Below are 23,297 nucleotides of genomic sequence, written 5' to 3' on the forward strand. Positions count from 1 at the left end.
CTGTAATGTTAGGTCTAACCACAGCGTTTTGAAGAAGAAAAATATCCATCAGCTGACCCATTTCCTTGGCTCATAAAAAGAAAGAATGAAGATTGTGTCTGCTTAAGAGAAAAATCACAAGCTGTGCTCTGCACGTGTGGAGCCCACTAGAAGGATTCTCCATAGAGCACTGATTTTTACATGAAACTTTACCTCGTTTATTTTTTATTTTTTTAATGGAGTTTTATATTCACACGTAACCTACTGGGTATCTCCAGGGAAACCTTCCTCTGGGGTCACAAGGCACATCCTCTCCAACTACATCAGGTTGGACATCTATACTCTCAACTCTAAGTTCATAGAGTTAATCCCAGTGTTAAAGCAATGCTGGTGTGATCTTTATGAAAACACATTCTGTGTTTAATTTAAATTAAACCCAAGGTTATTCCAACATAAAGTGAGAGTTGTGTGCTTAAACAGACAGGGTAGTACCTTGCAGTGTTAAGAACAGTCTTTCAGCCTAGGATCACTATCTGCTTTCCATTGTTTAAAATCACCCCATTAGGATCTTCTTTGTCCAGGGAGATGAGATGCTAAATTATTTTTGTCTCTTGACAGATTTAGCGATGCAATTGAATCAGGGAAAATTTGAGTATAATGGATCATGCGGGTGAGTAATGCGATTTAAACTGCTGTCCCTGTGTCCCTGCGCTCTGTGCCACAGTCGTAATGAAACCGCGTTGTTTTTAATTAGGGGCTGTCGGACTTAAGCTGGGCTTGAGGGAGGGATGGAAACAAATGAAACCCCTAGGTAGAGTATATTTGCAAATATGCATTCTTCATCTCCAGTTTTACATATTCTAAAACAAATTTTAGCTATAAATTATGTCCGGCCGGTTTGGCTCAGTGGTTGAGTGTCGACCCAGGCACCAAGAGGTCGCCGTTTCTATTCCCCGTCAGGGCACATGCCCAGGTTGTCAGTGGGGGGCATGCAGGAGGTGGCCAATCAGTGTTCTCTCTCATCGATGTTTCTATCTCTCTCTCCCTCTCCCTTCCTCTCTCTCTAAAATCAATAAAGAAAAAATATTTTTTAATTAAAATAAAAAAATAAAATAAAAGTTTAGCTATAAGTTAGGCAGTTTTTCATATACACTCTAGAGTTTAACTTTCTCACTTTAAATTCAATAGGAGATTTTTATAGCTAGGATATACAAAGATCCCTGCTCGTTTGGACATTAACGGGACATTAAAGATATATATTTTGCCTGGGACAAATAGAGAAATAAAGCTGATTTAATATATAATAACACGATGGGTGGCGAGTTTATTTAATTCAGTTGAGAGGAAAACTTTGTCTTCTCTCCATTCTTTTGCATGTCTTATAAATAGCACCCTAAAAAATCAGTGGATCAAGTATGAAATAAGAAAAGTTAATTCCACTGAAATGATGACAGAGGAAATAAAATTATAAAGTTAAAACTCTACGGAGATGAAAAGCACTGTGTGGCCCTTTTTATCTCCATGCATATGTCCCCGGCAGCAGGCCAGTAACCCCAAGCCGCTGCCCAAAGGACCCTAAATTACCCAGTGGAGTGTCATCTCATCCTGTAACATACTCTCAGAGATTTCTTGGCCTCTCTGGTTGAACATCTAACTGTTGCCACTAAAAACAGTCAAAGCAAAATTGCTCAGCAGTTGTAGGTTCAAAGTGCACACTGCCACCTCTCCCTTCTGCCACGTGGTTCTCTGCCCGTGGACCTACCTGCGGGGGACACGGCCCTACTGCCTGAATCACCCCCACACACATAGCTGGAGTGTACACATTTTTTTTCTGCTGTGTATTTTGAAAAAAGTAAAAAGTGTACACCTTAAACTAAAATGTTATGTCAATTATATCTCAATAAAACTAGGGAAAATGCCCCGGCTGGTTTGGCTCAGTGGTTGGAGCATCGGCATGCGGACCAGAGAGTTCCGGGTTCAGTTCTCGCTAGGGGCATGTACCAAAAAAAAAACAAAAAAACAAATAACTAGGGAAAATGCAATAAAAATTATGTAGTTAAAAAACCCAGCTTATATTTTGTTATTGAATGCAAAGTGTTCATAACCAAGAGCTTGTGCACCGATATTGATGGGTGGACCCCCAGGGGTAGGCCGAGACAGTGACGCCCGTGGGCAGCTGTGGTGTGGGGTTAGAAGCCCTCCAGCCCCTCCCCATGCTGGCTTCACGTCCCTGGCCAGGCATGTTGGACTCTGAACCTCGATATTCTGCTTGATAAAATGACAACACCTAACACACAGGCTTGTTGTCACAGCTCAGTAAGGGTGAATGTGAGTGTATGTGGAAGGACTTAATGAACTGTGAAATTTGCTGCAAACGTGAGGTTTAAGGAAGCTTAAGACCTTGTGGTCGTTCATACCCAGAGATCAGGCAAGAATAAAGGAGCGCTCTGATCAATCGGGCCTTCAAGTCCAGGGAGGCAGCCACAGCCCTGTGGTTCACACAGACACGTCAGTCCCCCCCACCTCCCCGTGCTCCCCCCTTAGACCCTTCCCCATGACCCAGAAAGCCAACACTTTCCCTTCTCACCTCAGCTGTCCCACAGCTAGTACTGACCCTGGGGGGGTGTGGGGAACCACTTCTGGTAAAAAGAGGTCTCGATGGAAGTTGTATGCATTCCTTACGTTTCCTTCTAGGAGTTTGCTATTTCCCCATAGTTTGCATGTATGTGTCTCTCTTCTGTACCATTGTTTATTTTAAAATACCTTATAAGACGCTGCTACTTTAGCCTGAATTCTGTGCAGATGTCTTTGAGGCCTTGTGACCAAAAGCCTCAGCCCACCAGAGGGACAAAAATCTATGATTGTTCAGTGGGGCAGCTCAACGTAAGAGGCATTGACAGTGTTATTCAGTCTGTGTGCCCTCCCCTTAAAGTAAAAGTTGTCACTCTTGGGGCACAGAGAAGAAATCTTGCCCAACTCTGACCTTCTGTGTCCCTCAGTGAGAACAAAGTCATACCCAGTAGCTGCGACCAGCCATGCAGGACACCTGTCCATGGAGCAAAAGTACCAGGGGCCCCTGTGGCTTTCATAGTTGTCCGGCTTTCATAGTTGTCCTGGCCATTCTCCATGTGCAAGGACGTTTACAACAATCCCTGTGGACTATGTCTGAGGGTGGCATGTCTGTGCCCAACAGTGGCATTCTGTGCCTTTTAGGCCTACAGTGACAAACAATAGCTGTTTTATAATTTTTTTTCTTTATTGATTTTAGAGACAGAGGAAGGGAGAGGGAGAGAGAGAGAGAGACATCGATGAGAGAGAACATTGATTATTGATTTTTAGAGAGAGCTATATACAAGATCTTGTCATCTGGGAAAAGAACTAGTTTTACTTCTTTCCACTCTGGATAACTTTTACTTTACTTTCTTGCCTAATTACCCTGGCTAGAAATAATTACATCTTTATTTTTACCTACCTCTAACTGAAATTTCAGATTTCCTTTGATTATTATTATTTTTTTTATCCTCACCCAAGGACATTTTTTTTTTTTTTTTTTTTTTTTGCTTTTATCTTCAGGTGGAGTGAGAGGAAGAGAGAGAGAAACATGATGTGAGAGAGATACATCAAGTGGCTGCCACCCACACAACCTCAACCGGGGCCAGGGATAAACTGCAACCAAGGTACATGCCCTTAGTGGGAATCGAACCCAGGACTCTCTGGTCCACGTGCCAACGCTCTAACCGCTGAGCCAAACCAGCCAGAGCTTCCTTTGATTATTAATAGACAACAATGCACAGTAATATTAGTGGTACCTGTGACTCTAACACCAATTTAAATCAAAACTATTTTATAACATTACTGTTGTCATAGATCTCTAAAATTATTTTTATGCATAGCAGAACTTTGAAATTCTGCTAATTACCAAACTTTCCATTACATCTCATAATTTAATACATTAGTTAAAATACAATAAAGAAGTAGAATATTAGTTTGGCTGGTGTGGCTCAGTGATTGAGCATTGACCCGTGCACCAAGAGGTCACCAGTTTGATTCCCAATCAGGACACATGCCCAGGTTGTGGGCCCGATCCCCAGTGGGGGGCATGCAGGAGGCAGCCAATTGATGTTCTCTCTCATTGATGTTTCTATCTCTCTCTCCTTCTCTCTCTAAAATCAATAAAGGAAAAAAAATTTTTTTAAGTAGAATATTACGTATTTTCTTTTTTTTTTTTTTTTTTGTACAGATAGAGTAGGAGTGAGTGAGAGGAAGGGAGAGAGAGAGAGAAACATCGACGTGAAGGGACACATCGAGTGGCTGCCACCCACACAACCAACCAGGGCCGGGGACAAACTGCAACCGAAGTACGTGCCCTTAGCGGGAACCGAACCCGGGTCTCTCCGGACCGCAGGCCGACGCTCTAACCGCTGAGCCAAATATTACGTATTTTCTATGTTTTGATAACTATAGCTTATATAATTGGTTTTTCATTGTTATTCTTCATATTTTATTTTGTGCACATAAGAGCAAATATCTGGAGAGATCCATGGCATAAACAAGTTCAAGAGAAAATGATAGTATCAGGTAGTCCTAGGTGTCCCTGATCCTAGGTTCTAGAGAACATTCCTTCTTGTCTGCTCCTCTTTAGGACGGTCCATAGGGCAGGGTTATTCTCTTCAATCTTAGGACTCTCTACCTAAAAGCATAGCTCCTAAATTAGAAATGGGGAAAAGGAAGTATTTAGCGACCTGAAGAGTTAGTGTTTTATTCTTTGTAAAAGCAACTGAGATCGCAAATTCCTTCTGTGCTTTTGTCCCGCCAGGTACCTTCTCAAACCAGATTTCATGAGACGGCCCGATCGAACGTTTGATCCTTTCTCTGAGACTCCTGTTGATGGGGTGATTGCAGCCACTTGCTCAGTGCAGGTAAGGCTGCTCTTCACAGAAGAGCATGATGTAGGCAGGTGGCCCTCGAAAGGTCTTAAGAAATCACAATTAAACTGTTTCATGTCAAGGGGCAAGATTCATGTGTTGTTCTCAACTTGGACTAAAAAAATCCCCTTTTTTCTTAAGAGATACATTTTCATCACTACTTTTCGTGAAAGACACCAGATCAAAAAGAATCCCTAGCAGAGGATATGGAGTAGGAGGAACTCCCATTCATTGCTGGTGGGACTGCAAAATGGAATCCAAAACTTTGGAAGGCAGTGTAGTGCTTTCTTACGAAACTAAACATACTCTTAGCATACGATCCAGCAATCACACTCCTAGACATTTACCCAAATGAACTGAAAACTGTGTCTATGCAAAAACCTACACAGGGATTTTTGTAGCAGCTTTGTTTGTAATTGCCAAAATTTGGAAGCAACCAAGATGTCCTTTGGTGAATGAATAAATAAATGGTGGTATATCCAGACAATGGAGTATTAATCAGTGCTAAAAGGAAATGAGCTATTGAGTCATGAAAACACAGGGAAGAAACAAATGCACATTCCTGAAGGAAAGAAGCCAATCTGAAAAGGCTACATACTGTATGATTTCAACTACATGACATCGTGAAAAAAGCAAAAGGATGGAGACAAACGATCAGTGGTTGCCGTGTGTGGAGTGGGAGGGGAATAGGCAGAGCAGAGGATTTTAGGACCGTGAAACCATTGTACATGGCACTGTAACGGTGGAGCATGTCATTTACATTTGATTTGATGGAACATACAACATCAACAGTGAAGTCTAACGTCAACTATGCACTTTCGGTAATAATGATGTGTCCGTAGAGGGTTATTGACACAACAAATGTACCACTCTGGTGAGAGATGCACGTAATGTGGGAGGTCGTGTGTGTCAGGACAGGATGTATCTGCAAACTCTCTTTACTTTCTGCTCAGTTTTGCTAAATTGAACATAAAACTGCTCTAAAACGGTAAAGATTATGAATGGAAAAAATACCCACTGTATGATTCCATTCATACAAAATTCTAGAAAATGCAAACTAAAGTATAGTGACAAAAAAGTAATTCAGTGCTTTCCAGCAGACAGAGCTGGAGGGAGGGAGAGATTACAAAAGGCCACACAGAAACCTTGGGGAGGTGAAGGAAATGTTTGTTGTCTTAATTTTGGTGATGATTTCACACACGTGCTTATATATCAAAACTGATTTCATTGTGTATTTCAAATATGTAGTTTACTGTATATCAATTGTGCCGCCAAAAAACTGTTTCAAAATTATTAGTTAGTAGATAATATGGGAAAAAACTGATAAATGGCTGAAGTCATTTGGAAAGTAAATGAAAAATAGTCTTTTCATAGCTTTATAATAAATAGAATTCAATGCTGGTCTTTGTAAATACATAACAGATAGCTGACTGGTGTCAATATTAGAAAAGAATAATGCAAATTTCAGCATTGCTTTTCTTTCTGAGTGTGTCTTTTTAAGACTTTAAAAAGAATTCAGTGAAAGTATGTATGGCAGAATTTTGGAGCTGTGAAGTGATCCTAGGGCATATTTGAACCCATCACTTCATTTCATAGGTGTGGGCACTTAGGTGACATGAAGATACTTGGACACTATTCCTTTGTATTATATGATTCGTGTATATTTCCTTTGTTCTTTTTCTAGACAGTTCTTGAGGTAGAACCTCTGCTTAGCATAGTTTTTTTGCATAGAGTAGGTGCTCAATAGTGTTTTAGTTTAATGGGGAGTGAAGCCATTATTTCCATAGATAATTCAAGTTTCTAAAGACGGGCAGAGAAATTCTTAATTCCTGATTATTCTTTTGCTTCTGATGATTACACAGACTTTGTTTCTCTCTTACCCTATTGGTATAGGTCATATCAGGTCAGTTCTTATCAGATAAGAAAATCGGCACATACGTAGAAGTGGACATGTACGGGTTGCCCACGGACACTATACGGAAGGAATTCCGAACTCGCATGGTGATGAACAACGGACTCAATCCCGTTTACAATGAAGAATCATTCGTATTTCGAAAGGTAGGGCATTTCAGTGTGTCAGACTCACTCTGCTAACTTGGGCAACATGTTTTCATGCATAGACCTGATAGAAGGACAGTTATTCAACACAAAGTGTCTTCTTTTTTTCTTTTAATGGGTAAGTGCTGTAGCTGTCATATGATTGTTACTTGTTTGTCCCTGTCCTTTGGGCGCTTCTCTCCTTGGGGAAGCACATCTCCTACGTGACAATGCCTGAGCCCAGGCGTACAATTCGCTTAGAATGCATCCCCGCTGGGTCACACATCACACAGGAGAGTTCTTCCCAGCCCTGGCAGCAGCTGGCGACTTGCACTGTTCCGTTAGCTCGGAGGGCAGGAACGGTGCTTCAGCATAATTCAGGCCCGTGAATGACTTCACGTGGTCAGTTGGTGTTGCCCTGTGCCTCCAGAGGGCACAGTACCTGTTGCTACCTGCTGGTTCTGTGCTTCATGTGCGATTTTTGGTATTTTGGGGCTTTTTATTCAGTTCAATAATATGATCCTAAGTAGAATCACAGTCATTCTCTCTTGTGATTCAGCATTTTGTCTTGTAACTATTTTTCACTTTGTTTCTCTTTCGTCAATTGGAAGCATATTGGAAAATCCGTTCATTGGCCGTGCTGTCTCTAAGAATGTCTGTTTTTCTCCCTCACTTCTATTATCCTGATCAAAATGGGCTCTTGCTTCTTCTGTAGGCACAGCGTTTCCAGGTGCTTCTGCTCCATTTGTGTGTCACGCAGCACAGATAATCAGCTTCCCGTCTTAACGAATAGGGATTATTCTCTTCACAATAGACTAACTGGTTTACGGAAACCAGTTTAGTGGAGATCAATGTAGGGACAATGAAACAGGTTGTTTTGAAATTAGGTTCACCTTGTGATGTGAATACAGTTATCATGCAAACCGCGCACTGTCACCTGCTCTCTGCTGTCAGAGTGAGATATAAATTGCATCCACACCTGTGATCTTTCTTTCTTTCTTCTCTGGTTTTTCCAGTTTGTTATTAGCTGGATCTGTTGTCTGTTTGGCCAGTGTTCTTTGTCATAATGAATAATCCTGGCACACATTTCTAGAAATTCAGAACTTTAACTGCACAGTTCTTTGTTATTGGTTTTGTTTTATCTTAAGGTTTCTTTTCTTTTATTATTATTATTTTTTTTATTTAAATTTTTTTTTTTTTTTTTTATCCTCACCCGAGGATATTTTTCCATTTTTTGTACAGATAGAGTGGGAGGGAGAGAGAGGAAGGGAGAGAGAGGGAGAAACATCGATGTGAAGGGACACATCGAGTGGCTGCCACCCGCACGACCAACCAGGGCCGGGGACAAACTGCAACCGAAGTACGCGCCCTTAGCGGGAACCGAACCCGGGTCTCTCTGGACCGCAGGCTGCCGCTCTAACCGCTGAGCCAAACTGGCCAGGGCTAAAAATTTTTTAATGTTGAGATTATTACAGAAGTCCCCCTTCTCCCCCTTTACCCACCTCTCCCCTTTCCCTTTGCCAAACTATTGTCTGTGTCCATGGGGTATGCATTGTGTTCTTTAGCTATTTTCTTTACCTTCTTTACCCAGTCACACCCATCCCCCCACCTTGGGCACTGGCCAGCCTGTTCCAGGTGTCCATGCTTCTGGTTCCATTTTGTTCATCAGTTTATTTTGTTCATTAGATTCCACATATTAGTGAGATCGTCTAGTATTTATCTTTCTCTGACTGGCTTATTTTATTTAGCATAATAATATCCAGGTCCATGCATGCTTGTTGCAAAGGGTAAGACTTCCTTTTTTTTTTTTTTTACAGCTGAGTAGTATTCTATTGTGTAAATATACCACGGTGTTTTAATCCACTCATCTGCTGATGGACACTTTGTTTTTATGAGTAAAGAAATAGTGAACTTGGTTTCTTTACATAACATTACTGGCCCTCAAAACCAATGCCAATTCTGGATCCTTCACTGTCCTTCAGAAATTAAATTGCCTATCATTGATATCAAGCACTGTAATTGTTTCCTTTTTTTGTTGTTATTGTTTTTTGTTCTTTGCAGTAATCTCACAAGATAATAAACCTCCATTCATCACGTGAGAAACAATAGAGTGGCTGACGTTGGCTGAATTTTAACTTTTTGCCTTTTTATCTTATTGAAATTGGAATTAAATTCCAGCCTCTAGTCATAAGCAGGCAATCCATGTGCCATCTGCTTTGCCACAGTACTCCAGTCAGCCCAGATGTCCCAGATTGCTCTGAGCCAATGAAAAGGCACTCCTGATTAAAAACATTACAAACATTGGGTTTTGTGTTTGTGATGTTGCTGCTATTTCATATTTGGATGGGGTTTCTCCTATGTGAGCTCAGGTTTTATGTCCATTTGTTCAGTTTGGGAATGGCAAGAGTAGGTGTCTTGGTTATATGTTAGTGTTTCTAGCTGTCCCATCTTATTCTATTTAATATCCTCAAATATGTTTAAAAATTGAGGAATATAAGAAAAAGGGAGAATTCGTATTTATATATAAAGTAACTTTTAAATATTTTTTTAATTGATTTGAGAGAGAGAGGAAGGGCGAAGGAGAGACAGAAATATCAATGAGAGAGAACATCAATTGGCCGCCTCCTGCATGCCCCCCACTGGGGATCGGGCCCACAACCTGGACTTGGGCCCTGACCGGGAATCGAACCAGCAACCTCTTAGTGCATGGGTCAATGCTCAACCACTGAGCCACACCGGCTGGGCTATAAAGTAGCTTTTATACATAAAGCTTTTCTTCAAAGATGCTCTCTACATTCTTAAAAACAGGCTGAATTAGACATCAGAAGCAGCCCAGGTAGCAGGCAGACCTCAGGATGAGAAAGTCACGAGGCCCAATTGCTAGGCCCAACTGTGGCTGACTATCTCTGAGAATAAGGAGAGTCACTTTATTTCTCAGGGTCTCCTTCTGCTTACCCATTTCATGGGTGGGGACCGGGAAAGATGACAAGGGTTGGGCTAGTCATCGTGCACATTCATTCCATGTAAAACCTTCAGTGAGATGATTCCCAGGAAACCCGTCCAGCTGCCTTCCTCCCTGGCCCGGGCACTGTAGCTTATACAGGATACTGGAGGAATGCGTGTTGATCAGGGGCCTGTTTTCACGTGTGAAGGAGCATCTGAGAGTCGGGGTTCTTGGGAGCTGCTTTCCATAATTCAGTGAAAAGTACCGTTCTCTGCTTGCAGGTCATCCTCCCTGACCTGGCAGTCTTGAGAATAGCCGTGTACGATGACAACAACAAGCTCATTGGCCAGAGGATTCTCCCACTGGATGGCCTCCAAGCCGGCTACCGACACATTTCCCTTCGAAATGAGGGAAACAAACCATTATCACTGCCAACTATTTTCTGCAATATTGTGCTCAAAACATATGTGCCTGATGGGTTTGGAGGTAAGTTAAACATTTTGGTACAGAATATGGTATCTATATCTATCTATCTATCTATCTATCTATCTATCTATCTATCTATTGTCCTAAATCACATATGTATATGGTCCTAAATTACAAGATTATAAAATATTTCACCAGTGACTTAAGAAAACATCTGCTCCTCCAGTGCTGCCAACCCTTGTAGCCTCAAAGAAACCAGGATGACTCACAGCCTCAGGGTTCATGCTAAGAAAAGAAAGGGCAAGCTTAGATTTTTATTTTTTTAATTTTTTTTATTAATTTGTTTTTGTTACAGATGTTTCTCCTTTTTCCCTCATTGACACCCTCCTCCCCACCCCTCCAGCCCCATCCCCAGCTTTGTTGTCTATGTCCATTGGTCAAGCATATGTGCATGTAAGTTCTGTGGTTTACCTCTTCCCCCCACAACTCCTCTTCCTCCTCCTCTGAGGCTTGTCAGTCTGTACCCTACCTCTATGTCTCTGGGTCAATTTTGTTCGTCAGTTTGTTTAGTTCATTATATTCCACAAATACGTGAGATCATGTGATATTTGTCTTTCTCTGCTTGGCTTGTTTCACTTAGCATAATACTCTCCAGGTCCTTCCATGCCATCTCAAAGGATAAGAGATCTTTCTTTCTTACACCTGCATAGTATTCCTCATAGAGGTGAGCACAGTTGCCTTCCAAGCTTAGATTATTTTTAAGGTTCTCTCTTATTTCTATTTATTTTTTATTGAATTTTTTAGAGAGAGAGGGAGAGGGAGAGAGAGATAGGAACATCGATAAGAGAGAACATCGAATGGCCACCTCCTGCATGCCCCTCACTGGGGATCGGGCCCACAAGCTGCACATGTGACCTGACTGGGAATCGAACCGGCAACCTCTTGATGCATGGGTCGATGCTCAACCACTGAGCCACCCCGGCCAGGCTCTTTCTTATTTTTAAATATAATTTTATGTTTATCAATTTTTTCAAATATATTTGTGAAAGACATACTTTACAGCATCATTCAAAGAGGGGGAAGACATTATATGGAACACTGATATCAACTGGCATCACTAAAAGATTTAAATTGAACTCAGCTTTCAATATGCCTGGATTTTCTTCCAAATTCACAAGAGAGTTCAATTTCCCATGAAAATCCTGGTCATTAATCCTTAGAAGACCACCTTTGGTTTTGCTAAGGAATGGGAGGAATCTAAGGTTGGACCAAGTCATAGGATTTTGCTTAAACCTGACCACCCCCATTAAGCCAAGAACATTAAATGAAAACAAATGTTTTAGTATTCTTCGAGCCTGTTCAACCAGATGGACACAGTACAGCAGAGTAATTGCATCAAATTAACCAACAGTTCACATGCTGCCCAGGTGACCTTGGGACAGTGACATGACCTCTCAAACCTCTCATTTCTTCACCCCTAAAGTGAACATACTAACGCTGCCGGCTCATAGTATTTTTGTGGGGTGCTCATCATTACTGTATATGCCCTAGCCAGGCTCGAAAATGTGTGCCTGCCTGTATGTGTGGCTACGGATACAGCTGTGACTTCTGTACTGCACTGGAACACATCACAGTTAGGTTTAGGGAATTGGGATTATTTTGTTGCTTGTTTGTAGGAATGCATGCTGCTCTGCAGGGCAGATTTTATGCAACTAGTCTTCCACTTTAACAACCTGGTTGCTGGTTCAAAAAGTCATGGGGATTTTTTAGTCACAAAATCCAGGGTAATGAGTCCTTCCTTCCTCCTTCCCTTGTGGTTTTCAATTGGAAAAAAAAAAAAAAAAAAGCCTATTAGAAACTTCAACATATGGTAGAAGATATAAGAGACATAGAAGAGGCTGGAGAGGCTGCTGTGGGCCAGGTAACTCTACCAGAAATGGGCCAGAAGTCCTGTAGTGTGTATTTAGGAGCATGTGATGGTCACCAGGGATCAGCAGATGAATTAAGTCATGTTCCGCATACTCGAGTTAGAAAGTAGGCAGTGCATGAAGCCTCATACATTTTAGAAATAGTCATATAGACAACTGTGATGAAAGACTTACAGGTTTTGCCTCTGCATGGGTTACTTTTCAAATGAAACTCCATAATTCATTCCAGGGAAAGGGGCTTTTGAAGAGAAAAGGGAAAAGATAGTTTGAGTTTCTACTTTGTGTCAAGCCCGTTATCTAAATAGAGCCCAGACATGTGAAATTGTTCAGAATGGATGTGGACATATGCAGGACCATGCTGAAGAAATGTCTGTATTTATAATATAACTTATTACCAGTGTCAGTAATTATATAAGTATTGATCCAAATTAATCTCTTTAAAGACAGTCCTGCAAGTAGTCTTTTCTGACATGTCCTTGTGGTCACTTTTTATCGGAAGCATTTGGAATTTCCATACTGTGGTGGGGTCTGCTGTTAATGTCTTAACCTCAGATTTGACATTCAGAGACTGCTTATTCAGAATTTTTTAGTCATCACTTTTATATGTGAAGAAACTGAGAGCAGACATTATAAGACTTAAGGATCTTCCCTGAAAATAACACAAGAACGTTCTTTTCCAAATTTCTGATCTTTACAGCATCTTGATTTATACAATGTGTGTATATTTCATCTGCTTAAGTAATCTTCCAAATTCAGATCTGAACATGTATGTACTGAATTAGCATGGCAGGAAATCTGTTGAGTCTCTATTCTCAAGAACATTGATTTTTCTCTGTTGATTATAGGAAATTTTTCAAAATGAAAGTGTTTGCTCACACTCCAGCATTTTTAGGGGGGAAAAGGGGGGAAGTTGTTGATACATATCATCAGATTTTATTTGGCTAAAAAAAGATAATATAGATTCACTCATTCCACAATTATGTGGAGCAGGTTTATTCTGTAAAATGCAAAGTAATTAAAATATGTATCACAGAGATATTCTGACAGTACAAAGAATAAAAGAAGGGTCATTCATAAATTTATTTCCCAGAGAGAACTCCCTTATTTCCAATCTCATTTCTTTCTCTCTAATTTATTTTTAATTAAATCGTATCTTCCTCTGCATATTCATTTGGACTCACTATTTCAGAGAGGTAATCTTTTTCACATAATGGGAAATATTTCCCCATATCATGAAATATTTTTATTGGTTGCATGTTATTCTCTTTTACGCATGCCATAATTTAGTCACTGGTAAACACTGAGGTCAGTTTTATTTTTATTTTGATTCTAAGAACCCTCAATACAAAGCTTGGGAAATATTCTCAATCGTTTCCTGAAGATGAAAAGTTTGAGATGGATGTACTGTATTAAGGAGTGTGTACATATTTTAAGTTTTAGGTTCAGATTGCCAAATAACACATCACAGTATATGAGATACAACTTTTGTTAACACTTACTTGGTTAATCAGTTAAAATGGTATTTCTTTGATGTACTTATTTAAAACATTTTTTCAGAGGAAAAGATGTAATTCGGTAAGTTGTATCTTCTCAGTTGTTAGGTGGATTGGCTTGTCCGCAGTCACTTCACAAATTTGGACCCAGTTACAGAAGAAAGACCTCTGAGCCTGACCAAGCTAACTAAGTCCCCGCTTTTATAGTTCACCGAACACTTAACCTAGGAATTACTTACTACTTTACTCTGATTATTAAAAGCCAGCTAATTTCTAAGAACCCATCCTGTAATATCAGACAGCATTATTTGTATAAAAGAGATCAGAAATGCCCTGGCCAGTTTGGCTCGGTGGTTAAAACATCGGCTCGCAGAATGAAGGGTCGCGGGTTCTATTCCTGGTCAAGGGCACGTACCTGGGTTTCAAGTTTGATCCCCAGCCCTGGTCAGGGCCATGTGGGAGGCAACCAATCCATGTGGCTCTCTCACATCAATGTTTCTCTCCCTCTCTCTCTCTTCCTCTCTTCTGCTCTATCAAAAATCAATGAAAAATACCCTCGGGTGAGGATTCACAACAGCAACAAAAAAAGAAAAATCAGATACAACCTAAGCCCATCAGTACAGTCTGGGTAAATATGTTCTAAACATAAACATGTTATAGAATACTATGCATTCATTAAAAATAACTTGGATTGCAGTGTTTAAAACAGAAAGATGACAGTGATATATTTCTGAGAGAAAAAGTGAATTGCAAAACAATCTCTATTATTTACAAAGACCCCTAACTATTTATATGAGTACATAAAGTGCACAGAAAAAATTCTAGAAGGGTGCACACCCAACATTAACAGTAGTTACTCTGCGAGTGACAGGAAAGGGTTTAGTGGAGCTAGGCAATGGCACTGGTCAACTTCAGGAGCATTACAGAGAGCTCTCTGTCCTGTATGGCAGCTGCTATGGCGGGACTCCACTCAGTACTTCTGGGTTATTTAAGTTTAAGTAAGCATATAACTTTACTGTCTATAAATTTATATGTGTGTGTGTGTGTGTGTGTGTGTGTGTGTGTGTGTGTGTATACATATATATGTATATATACATATAATCACCATATTTTTTTATAACAGCAAGGTAATACAAAATTAGTCTATAGAAAAAAATTTTTAAGTACATATTTGTTTTGAATTCAGGAAAAAAATAAAGAAAATTAAAGCAACCTATTCTGCTGCTTAGAAAATTTTTGATAACAATTTAAAATAAAAGAATTACATGTTGCCCTGGCCAGTTTCTCAGTGGTTAGAGCATCGGCCTGCAGACTGAAGAATTGTGAGTTCGATTCTGGTCAAGGACACGTACCTCAGTAGTTGTGGTTCAGTCCCCAGCCCTGGTCCAAGTCATGTGGGAGGCAACCAGTCGATGTGTCTCTCTTACATTGATGTTCCTCTCTCTGTCTCTCCCACCCACTATCTGAAGATAAATGGAAAAATATCCTCAGGTGAGGATTTAAAAAAGAAATACATGAATGCCTTAAAACAGCAGGTTATAAAACATAAAGTGTATTTGTGCAAATATTTAAAATCATAAGTAAATATATTTATACATAAATGTAAAGATTATGTGTGTGTGTATATATTTTTAATTTTACCATACAAGATACATAATACATCCTGTTCTATGCTATACTTTCTTTACATAACATGTTGTTGAAAGCATTTCATGTCAGTGCATAAAAGGCTTTCCTATTCTTTGTAAAGGTTACATAAAGTTCCATTATATGTGTATATACCACTATGTCTTTACCCAGCCCTTTGGTTTGGATCAGTATTGCCACCACCATTATAGATGAGACTGCCTGTTCTCACTCAGCATGGCCAATTCTGGAGTCTGAGAATTCTTCAATGTTTCCAGTAAAGGCAGTACAGTGGTAGCTCATCATTTCAGTGTGCATATTTACAATTATGAGTCATACCGAGCATCTTCGTGCACTTCTCGGTCACACGTATTCCTTGGCCAGAAGAATACTCTCTAATACCCTTTGTTTTTGTGCTTGTTTGTTTGTTTTAAATGTATTGTTCTTCTTTAAACTGTTTAAATCACATTTTGATTTACTCATAAGATCTTTCATAATTTCCAATGGGATTTCAAATACATTTCAACATCTAAATAATGTTCTGTGTGATGTCTGGGGATTCAAAGACTGGCTCTTCGTCTTGGCCTGATAGGATGCTGTTTCACTGAGGCCACACAGCAGGTGTGTGAGGATGCTGCCTGGACACCACGGCTTCCTGTCTGGCGGAGCTCGTCTGAGCCTGCAAAGCATTTTACATGTCAACTCGGGGATCACCACAGTCCCCACTCGTAAGTGCAGATCAAGTGAGCTCTGGAACGGGCCCCATCATAGGAACCCCTCCATTAATTTGTATTTATTTTTAACAAGGTAGTTTAGACAAGGTAAAGAAAAATCCATTGGTTATAGTTTCTGCTCCTTAATTTCACCCGTAAGTTTGCTGCAATAAATTCTTTTGCCATAGCCATTCATCATCCTAAGAAAAATCTCTGAATTTTTTGCCTACTATGACTATTCAAAACTCGAATGCATTAGTGATGCTACCATAATGTCTATAGGAACCAACAACTTTATGTTCTACGTGGTTTTTAAGTGTATTTTAAGTCTTCGTAGTCAGGTGGGTGGTTTCATTTTATAAAAGCAGAGAACAAAAAAAATGTTCCTAAAAGGTTTTCTCAAGTTGAAACAATTCCGTAGGCAGGGCCTGGGCATTTAAAATTTCTGCTGGTCACATATTTATTGGGCTTCTGTGCCAATATTGGGTTCTTAGGAGGTCACCATAAGAAGATGAATTCCTCCTGATGAGACAACTTGGCACTTTTCCAATCGCCCATAATTATTTCTACCTTCTGGCATATTGTGTTCTGTAGAGCCTTGATCTCTGGGCTGCCCTGTTCCCTCCCAACATGAAATAGGTCCAGAGCCAGTGTTTCCACCTTGACCCTCTCCGATTTCTGGCAGGTCCCCTTGGGAACGGAGGCAGAGGGTGTTAGTGCAGTGCTTCTCCTCATTAATACAGGACAATAACTCCCAAGGCCCAAGAGAAACAGCCAGGACGGCCACTAGAGCTTCTGAACTCTTCGTAGGTACAGTAGCCCCCCTTGTCCCCGATTTCAGTTACCCGAGGTCCACCATGGTACAAATTTATTAAATGGACAATTCCAGAAATAAGCAATTCATAATTTTAAACTGCAAGTCAGTCTTAGTAGCATGATGAAATCTGCGCCATCCTGCTCCGTCCCACCCTGGACTCGGATCAGCCCTTGCCCGGCGTCTCCACGCTGTGTACCCTCCCTGCCCATGAGTCACTTAGCAGCCACCTCGGTTATCAGGACCACAGTGCTTGGGTCCAAATTACCCTGTTTTACTTAGTAATGGCCCCAACATGCAAGGGTAGTGATGCTGGCAGAGCAGATATGCCAAAGATGACATAGAGCAATTCCTTTAAGGGAGAAGCTGAGACGGTTACAGGATGTTTTGACAGAGAGGGGGAGGGAGAGTCCACATTCATGTAACTCTTATTACCGCAGATTGTTATACTTGTTCTATTTTATTACTAGTTATTGTTATTCATCTCTTGCTGTGCCTCATTTATAAGTTAAACTTTACCATAGGTACATATTTCTAGGGAAAAAATACGTAGTATATGTAGGGTCCGGTACTGTCTGCGGTTCCAGGCATCCACTGGAAGGCATCCCGCACAGATAGGGGGCTACTGTAGTCTGATTTCCTAAGTGGCCTAGATGTAAAATACATCTGGGCTGAAGAGCAGAGATGAAGTCTCTTAACTATCATAAATTAATTTTTTTAATCCTCACCCGAGGACATTTTTGCATTTATCTTCAGATAGAGCAGGAGGGAGAGAGGGAGGAAGAGAGAGAGAAACATTGATGTGAGAGAGACACATCGAGTGGCTGCCACCCACATGACCCCAACAGGGGCTGGGGACAGACTGCAACCGAGGTATATGCCCTTAGCGGGAACCGAACCCGGGACTCTCTGGTCTGTGGGCTGACGCTCTAACCGCTGAGCCAAACCAGCCAGGGCTCATAAATTAAATTTTGATATGAAAAAAAAGGTAACATTTAGAAGAGAGATGACTAGGAATAAATCATGAAACCTCAGTTTAATTTTTCAATCGAAGTTAGTAAGTTGAGTGCTAAGATAAAAGAAACAAGAAAATCCAGAGACCCGGAGTGCTGGAGTTGTCTTGGCTGTCAGACCTGTCGATTCCAGTGCCACAGACTAGGCACTGACCCATCGCAGTGGCTCTGTCACCGTTGGCCATAGCTGCATCGCTGTCGGTGGCAGGAAACAGTTCCAAAGCTGGTGACAAGTATATGACAAGCTGGTATCAGTATTTTTCTTTTCTCACCCACTGTTGCTTTTGATGGGTTTTGCCGTTCGTATTTCTCTTATTATTACTGAGTGGTAGGGAGGGGAGGAAATAAGAGAGTCGACACTATTCTTCCAGAATACCGGGAGGGAGAATCAGCATTCTATTTAAATGGATGTTTCTCGCCTCTTCTGCAACGAGGCTATTCTATGTAGCAAAAATGAAGTGGCCCTTCGTTTCTGTTTGCCCAGCTCCCCTTTCTGCCTCCCTGTGATTAAAGATACATCCCGGTAGGAGGTGGGAGGTTCTTGTCCACTCCGCCCAGCATCTTCACAGGGTTGCTTTCTAACCCCCTTGTCAAGATAGTTGGCCATTGCTTACATCAGAGGAGGAACCTCCTAAATTAAGATGTCATTCCTTGGGTAAGAGCTCAGGATTTTCTGATACAATTTGTTTTGTCCTGTTTTTCATGGATGTTAAAACACATTATTCTCTCTATTAAATATATGTTGAAAAAGCTATTTGCACAGCAGTGGTATCCATTTTTATGGCCTCTTTCGAGTAGTAAGCATGCCAAGAGAAAAAGCTCCCAGGGTGGATTATGGTAAAATACATCAGGAATTGCTAGGCTACGTGAATTTGAACAGGCTCCTCATTGCAGTTTTTGAGATGCACGGTGGAGCCCGAGAGGAGGAGGACACATGAGCATTTCCCGATTCATTCGAGCACAGGATCCTTTGCCTCTGAGCACCTGCTGTATCTTCTAGCATTCTAGGAAATGCCGTTTGGGGGATGCTTAATCATTTGGTAGAAGTCAAGAGAGCTCATGCGAGTTCATAGTTATAAGATTTGTCAACCTTTTTTAGCATTGAGTTGCAGCCAGTAGGGGAACATGTATTTTCCTTCTGCCTTTATCTTTTGATGAGAGAGAAACAGTAGAGTGAGGAGTGGGAGGGAACCTGGGCCAAGAGTGAGTACATGGCGGGGGGAGGCAGAGTCCTAGGTACCACGGTGGGTGCTCACCACTGAGGCACCCAAATCAAATGCCTTGAAAACCATTGGTAGACAAACAAACAAACAAAAACCAGAGCTCCCCTGAAACCCTATACGTATCTAGAAGCCTGTACTAAAGAATCTATACTTCTTTCTGGTGTGGAGGTATGCCTAATCGATGCTTTCAACTCCACAGGGAAGTGGCAGCGGATGGGGGGCAGGAGAGAGGGAGGGGAAAACTGGATATACATGGAATCTCTTCACCTGCAAAATGGCACTAAACCCCCAAATAGGTGGATTTTTAAAAAATCCAAATAAGTAAAATTTTCATTTAGTCCAGAAGAAAGAAGCAAATGAGAAAAGGCAAATCTCTTTCTTTTTTAAAAGGAAAGGTTTCATAGCTGTGCCATGGCTTCCAAGTATCGAGAACCTTTTAGCTCCCCTTGTGGGTTCTGTAGAGTCAGAGGCCAATGTGGACCCGTGTCTTAGGTGTTCAGAGTAACTAGTCCCTAGACAGGCCTATTTATGCACTAGGTAATGTTGTCGGCATTTAAAATTCATTCTTGCCACAGTGGTTTGTCTTGTGGAGCGCTGAACTACATGGGCTATAGCCAGCCACAGTGTTCCCCAGTATGAGGGGGAAGCCCGTGAGTTGTCAGGCTGACACCAAAGGAAGATTCCAGGTTTACTTGAATATGCAAAAGTTTGGCCATGAATATTCCAGAATGATTTAACGGCTTCCTGAAATCTTTTTTCTGGGCAGAGGCAAGGAAAAAGAATGAACGTTTTCCAATAGAGTTATACAAGTACATAAGGTTATGAGATATTTGAGATATAGACTCTCATTCTCTGGTTATATATCATTTTACATGTGGATATTGAAAATCAGTTTCTATATTTGATATATACTGCATATCACATAAGGAAACTGTGTGTGTGTGTGTGTACAAAGTATGTGTTTAAAATTCTCTGCCACAGGAAAAACTAGGTTACAATGGAAAAATTATCTAGAAGAGATGGGTACTGGTCTTGGCTCCCTAAATCTGAGCCTGTTTCCCTTGGCCCAGTACCCTTGTTCCAGGTGCTTAGTTGCCATCCTGGTCACCTGCTGCCACATGGCAAAATTATATGTCCTGGAAGTATCTAATTTATGATTCAATCGCCTGGAATGGAGCAACTGTTTCAAGTAACCTGCTCAACCGTGTCCAAGGCATTTAGCCGTCTTGTAATCTCCTTTTTGTACCATGTGATTTAATTTGAACAAGACTTATTTATACTTAGTGTATTTTTATTGTCATTTACTATTATATTATATTATATTATATTATATTATATTATATTATATTATATTATATTATAACTGAGTTCTATTTCATTAAAATTTCCATTGTAAAAAATATTTTTAAGGTACATGTAACTACAAATAAGGCATCTCGTTTAAACTCAATTAATAAGGCAGAATGTCAGGATCTTTGGACATAACCTAGAATTCTAGAATTGGTCATTGATAATTGAGGATACATTTAAGTAATAGTATTTATCCAACTAATGCAGCATCTTATTTTGATGTATGGCGTAGCCTGGGTCTAAGTAATCCTACAGCAGTTGGCTGCCAAGAGCATCTCAGTCAGCTTGTTCTTGTAATAAAAACAGTACGTGACCTAGTTTACATATTGTTTTGTAACTAGATGTTACGAAGTATAGAACATATAGTCTAGCTCAGAATTGTGTAGGATTAGCTCTCAGGACAAAGTCCAAGTAAACAGGAAGTATACCCCTGGGATTCAAGTTCCCCCAAGATCCAACCATGACAGGACTTGGGGAGGTCTCCAGGGGCTCATGGATCCTTCTTAGCAATAAGAGTGTCTGTTTTGTGAGTTGAAGCACTTGACTTTATATAGAAGATGTATATCCAAGAATATAAGTAACAGATTTTTTTTCTCAGACACCATATTTAATCATATTTACCACAAACTAGGAAACTTTTTTTTTTTTAATCCTCACCTGAGGACATTTTTGCATTTATCTTCAGATAGAGTGGGAGAGAGAGAGGGAGGAAGAGAGAGAGAGAAACATCCATGTGAGAGAGACACATCAACTGGTTGCCACCCACACAACCCCATCCAGGACTGGGGACAAACTGCAACCATGGTACGTGCCCTTACTGGGAACCAAACCCGGGTCTCTCTGGTCCGCGGGCCGAAGCTCTAACTGCTGAGCCAAACCGGCCAGGGCTCAAACTAGGAAACTTGAAACAACAGAAACTTATTCTCTGACAGTTCTAGAGGCTGGAGGTTTGACATCAAGGAGTCAATAGGGCCATCCTCCCTCTGGCGGCCCTTGGGAAGATCCTCGCCTGCCTCTTTCCTGCTCCTGGTGGCCCAGCAATCCTTGGTGCCCCTTGGCTAAGAGTTGTGTCACTCCAGTCTGCTCCATGGTCACCTAGCCTTTCTTCTCTCTGTCTCTGTGTGTCCTCTCTTCTTCTTATAAGGATAATGATCATTGGATTTAGGGCCCACCCTAATCCAGGATGGTCTCATCTAAGTGCTTAACTAATTACATATGAAAAGGCCCTATTTCTGAATATGGTTACATTCTGAGATTCTGAGTAGACATGAATATTGGAAAGCACTATTTAACCTACTGCATGCTTTTTATTAATTATTATTATTTTTTTTTAGCCCTGGCCAGTTTCGCTCAGTGGTTAGAGCGTCAGCCTGTGGTCCAGAGAGACCCGGGTTCAGTTCCACTAAGGGCATGTACTTCGGTTGCAGTTTTGTCCCCGGCCCTGGTTGGTCATGCGGGTGGCAGCCACTCGATGTGCCTCTTTCACGTCATTGATGTTTCTCTCTCTCTCTCTGTTCCTCTCTCTTCCTCCCACTCTACCTGAACAAAAAATGGAAAAATGTCCTCGGGTGAGGATAACAAAATAAATAAATAAAATAAAATAATTTTTTTAAAAATTACAGTTGATGTACATTATATGAGTTTCAGGTGTACAAGCCTATGATTAGACACCTATTACAAACTGATCACCTAGATGGATCTAGTACCCACCTGACACCATACATAGTTATTACAATATTATTGATTGTATTTCCTTTGCTGTACTTTACATCCCCGTGACTCTTCTGTAGGGAACCAATTTGTACTTCTGAGTCACATTTATTACACGTCCCCCAACCCCCTCCCATCTGGCAACTGTCAAACTGTTCTGTGTATCTTTGTGTCTGTTTTTGTTCTGCATGTTCATTTATTTTGCTTTTTAGATTCCACATATAAGTGGAATCATCTGGCATTTGCCTTCCTCTGTCTCACTTGTTTCATTCAGCACAATACCCTCTAGGTCTAACCATGTTGTTGCAGATGGCAAGATTTTATTCTTTTTTATGGCTGAGTCATATTTTATTGTATATATGCAACACTATTTTTTATCCATTCTTCTACTGATGGACACTTAGGTTGCTTCCATGTCTTAGCTATTGTAAATAATGCTGCAATAAACATATGGATGTATGTCTTCAATTTAGTGTTTTGGGTTTCTTTGGATAAATATCCAGAAATGGAATTTCTGGGTCCTTCTTTGTCTCTTGTTATAGCCTTTGTCTTAAATTTTATTTTGTCTGGTATAAATATCGCTACCCCAGCTTTTTTATTATTTCCATTTATGTGAAACATCTTTTTTCCATTCCTTTACTTTGAGTCTATGTGCATCTTTCTATCTGACGTGATTCTCTTGTAGACACCATATGTAAGGGTCGTATTTTGTTATCCATTCAGCCACTGTATGTCTTTTGATTGGAACCTTTAATTCACTTGTATCTAAAGTGATTGTTGATAGCTCTGGCCATTATGCTCAGTGGTTAGAGTTACAGCTCACACACGGAGGGGATTATGTGATCAATTCCCAGTCAAGAGCATGTGCCTTGTTTTGCAGGTTTGATCCCCAGCCCCAGTTGGGGCACGTGTGGGAGGCAATCAATTGATGTGTCTCTCTCACATCAATGTTTCTTTCTCTTTCTCTGTCTCTCTCTCCCCCTCCCTCTTTCCTTCCCACTCTCTCTAAAAATCAATGGAAAAAATATCCTCAGGTGAGGATTAACAACAAAAATATATATTGATATATATTTAATGCCATTTTATTATTTAAATATTTTTTTCTTATTATAACTA

General features: G+C 40.7%; 1 protein-coding gene across 1 annotated transcript in view; it reads left to right on the forward strand.

The window, feature by feature from the left end:
• Positions 1-23,297, forward strand: part of PLCB4 (phospholipase C beta 4) — a 304,315-nt gene that overhangs the window by 242,145 nt on the left and 38,873 nt on the right. Inside the window, exons 24-27 of the mRNA XM_036245264.1 lie at positions 598-649; positions 4,796-4,898; positions 6,798-6,962; positions 10,167-10,371. Coding sequence (XP_036101157.1) covers positions 598-649; positions 4,796-4,898; positions 6,798-6,962; positions 10,167-10,371 — 525 coding nt within the window. The remainder of the gene's footprint in view (positions 1-597; positions 650-4,795; positions 4,899-6,797; positions 6,963-10,166; positions 10,372-23,297) is intronic.

The sequence above is a fragment of the Molossus molossus genome, unplaced genomic scaffold (assembly GCF_014108415.1).
Source record: "Molossus molossus isolate mMolMol1 unplaced genomic scaffold, mMolMol1.p scaffold_m16_p_6, whole genome shotgun sequence".
Classification (NCBI taxonomy): domain Eukaryota; kingdom Metazoa; phylum Chordata; class Mammalia; order Chiroptera; family Molossidae; genus Molossus; species Molossus molossus.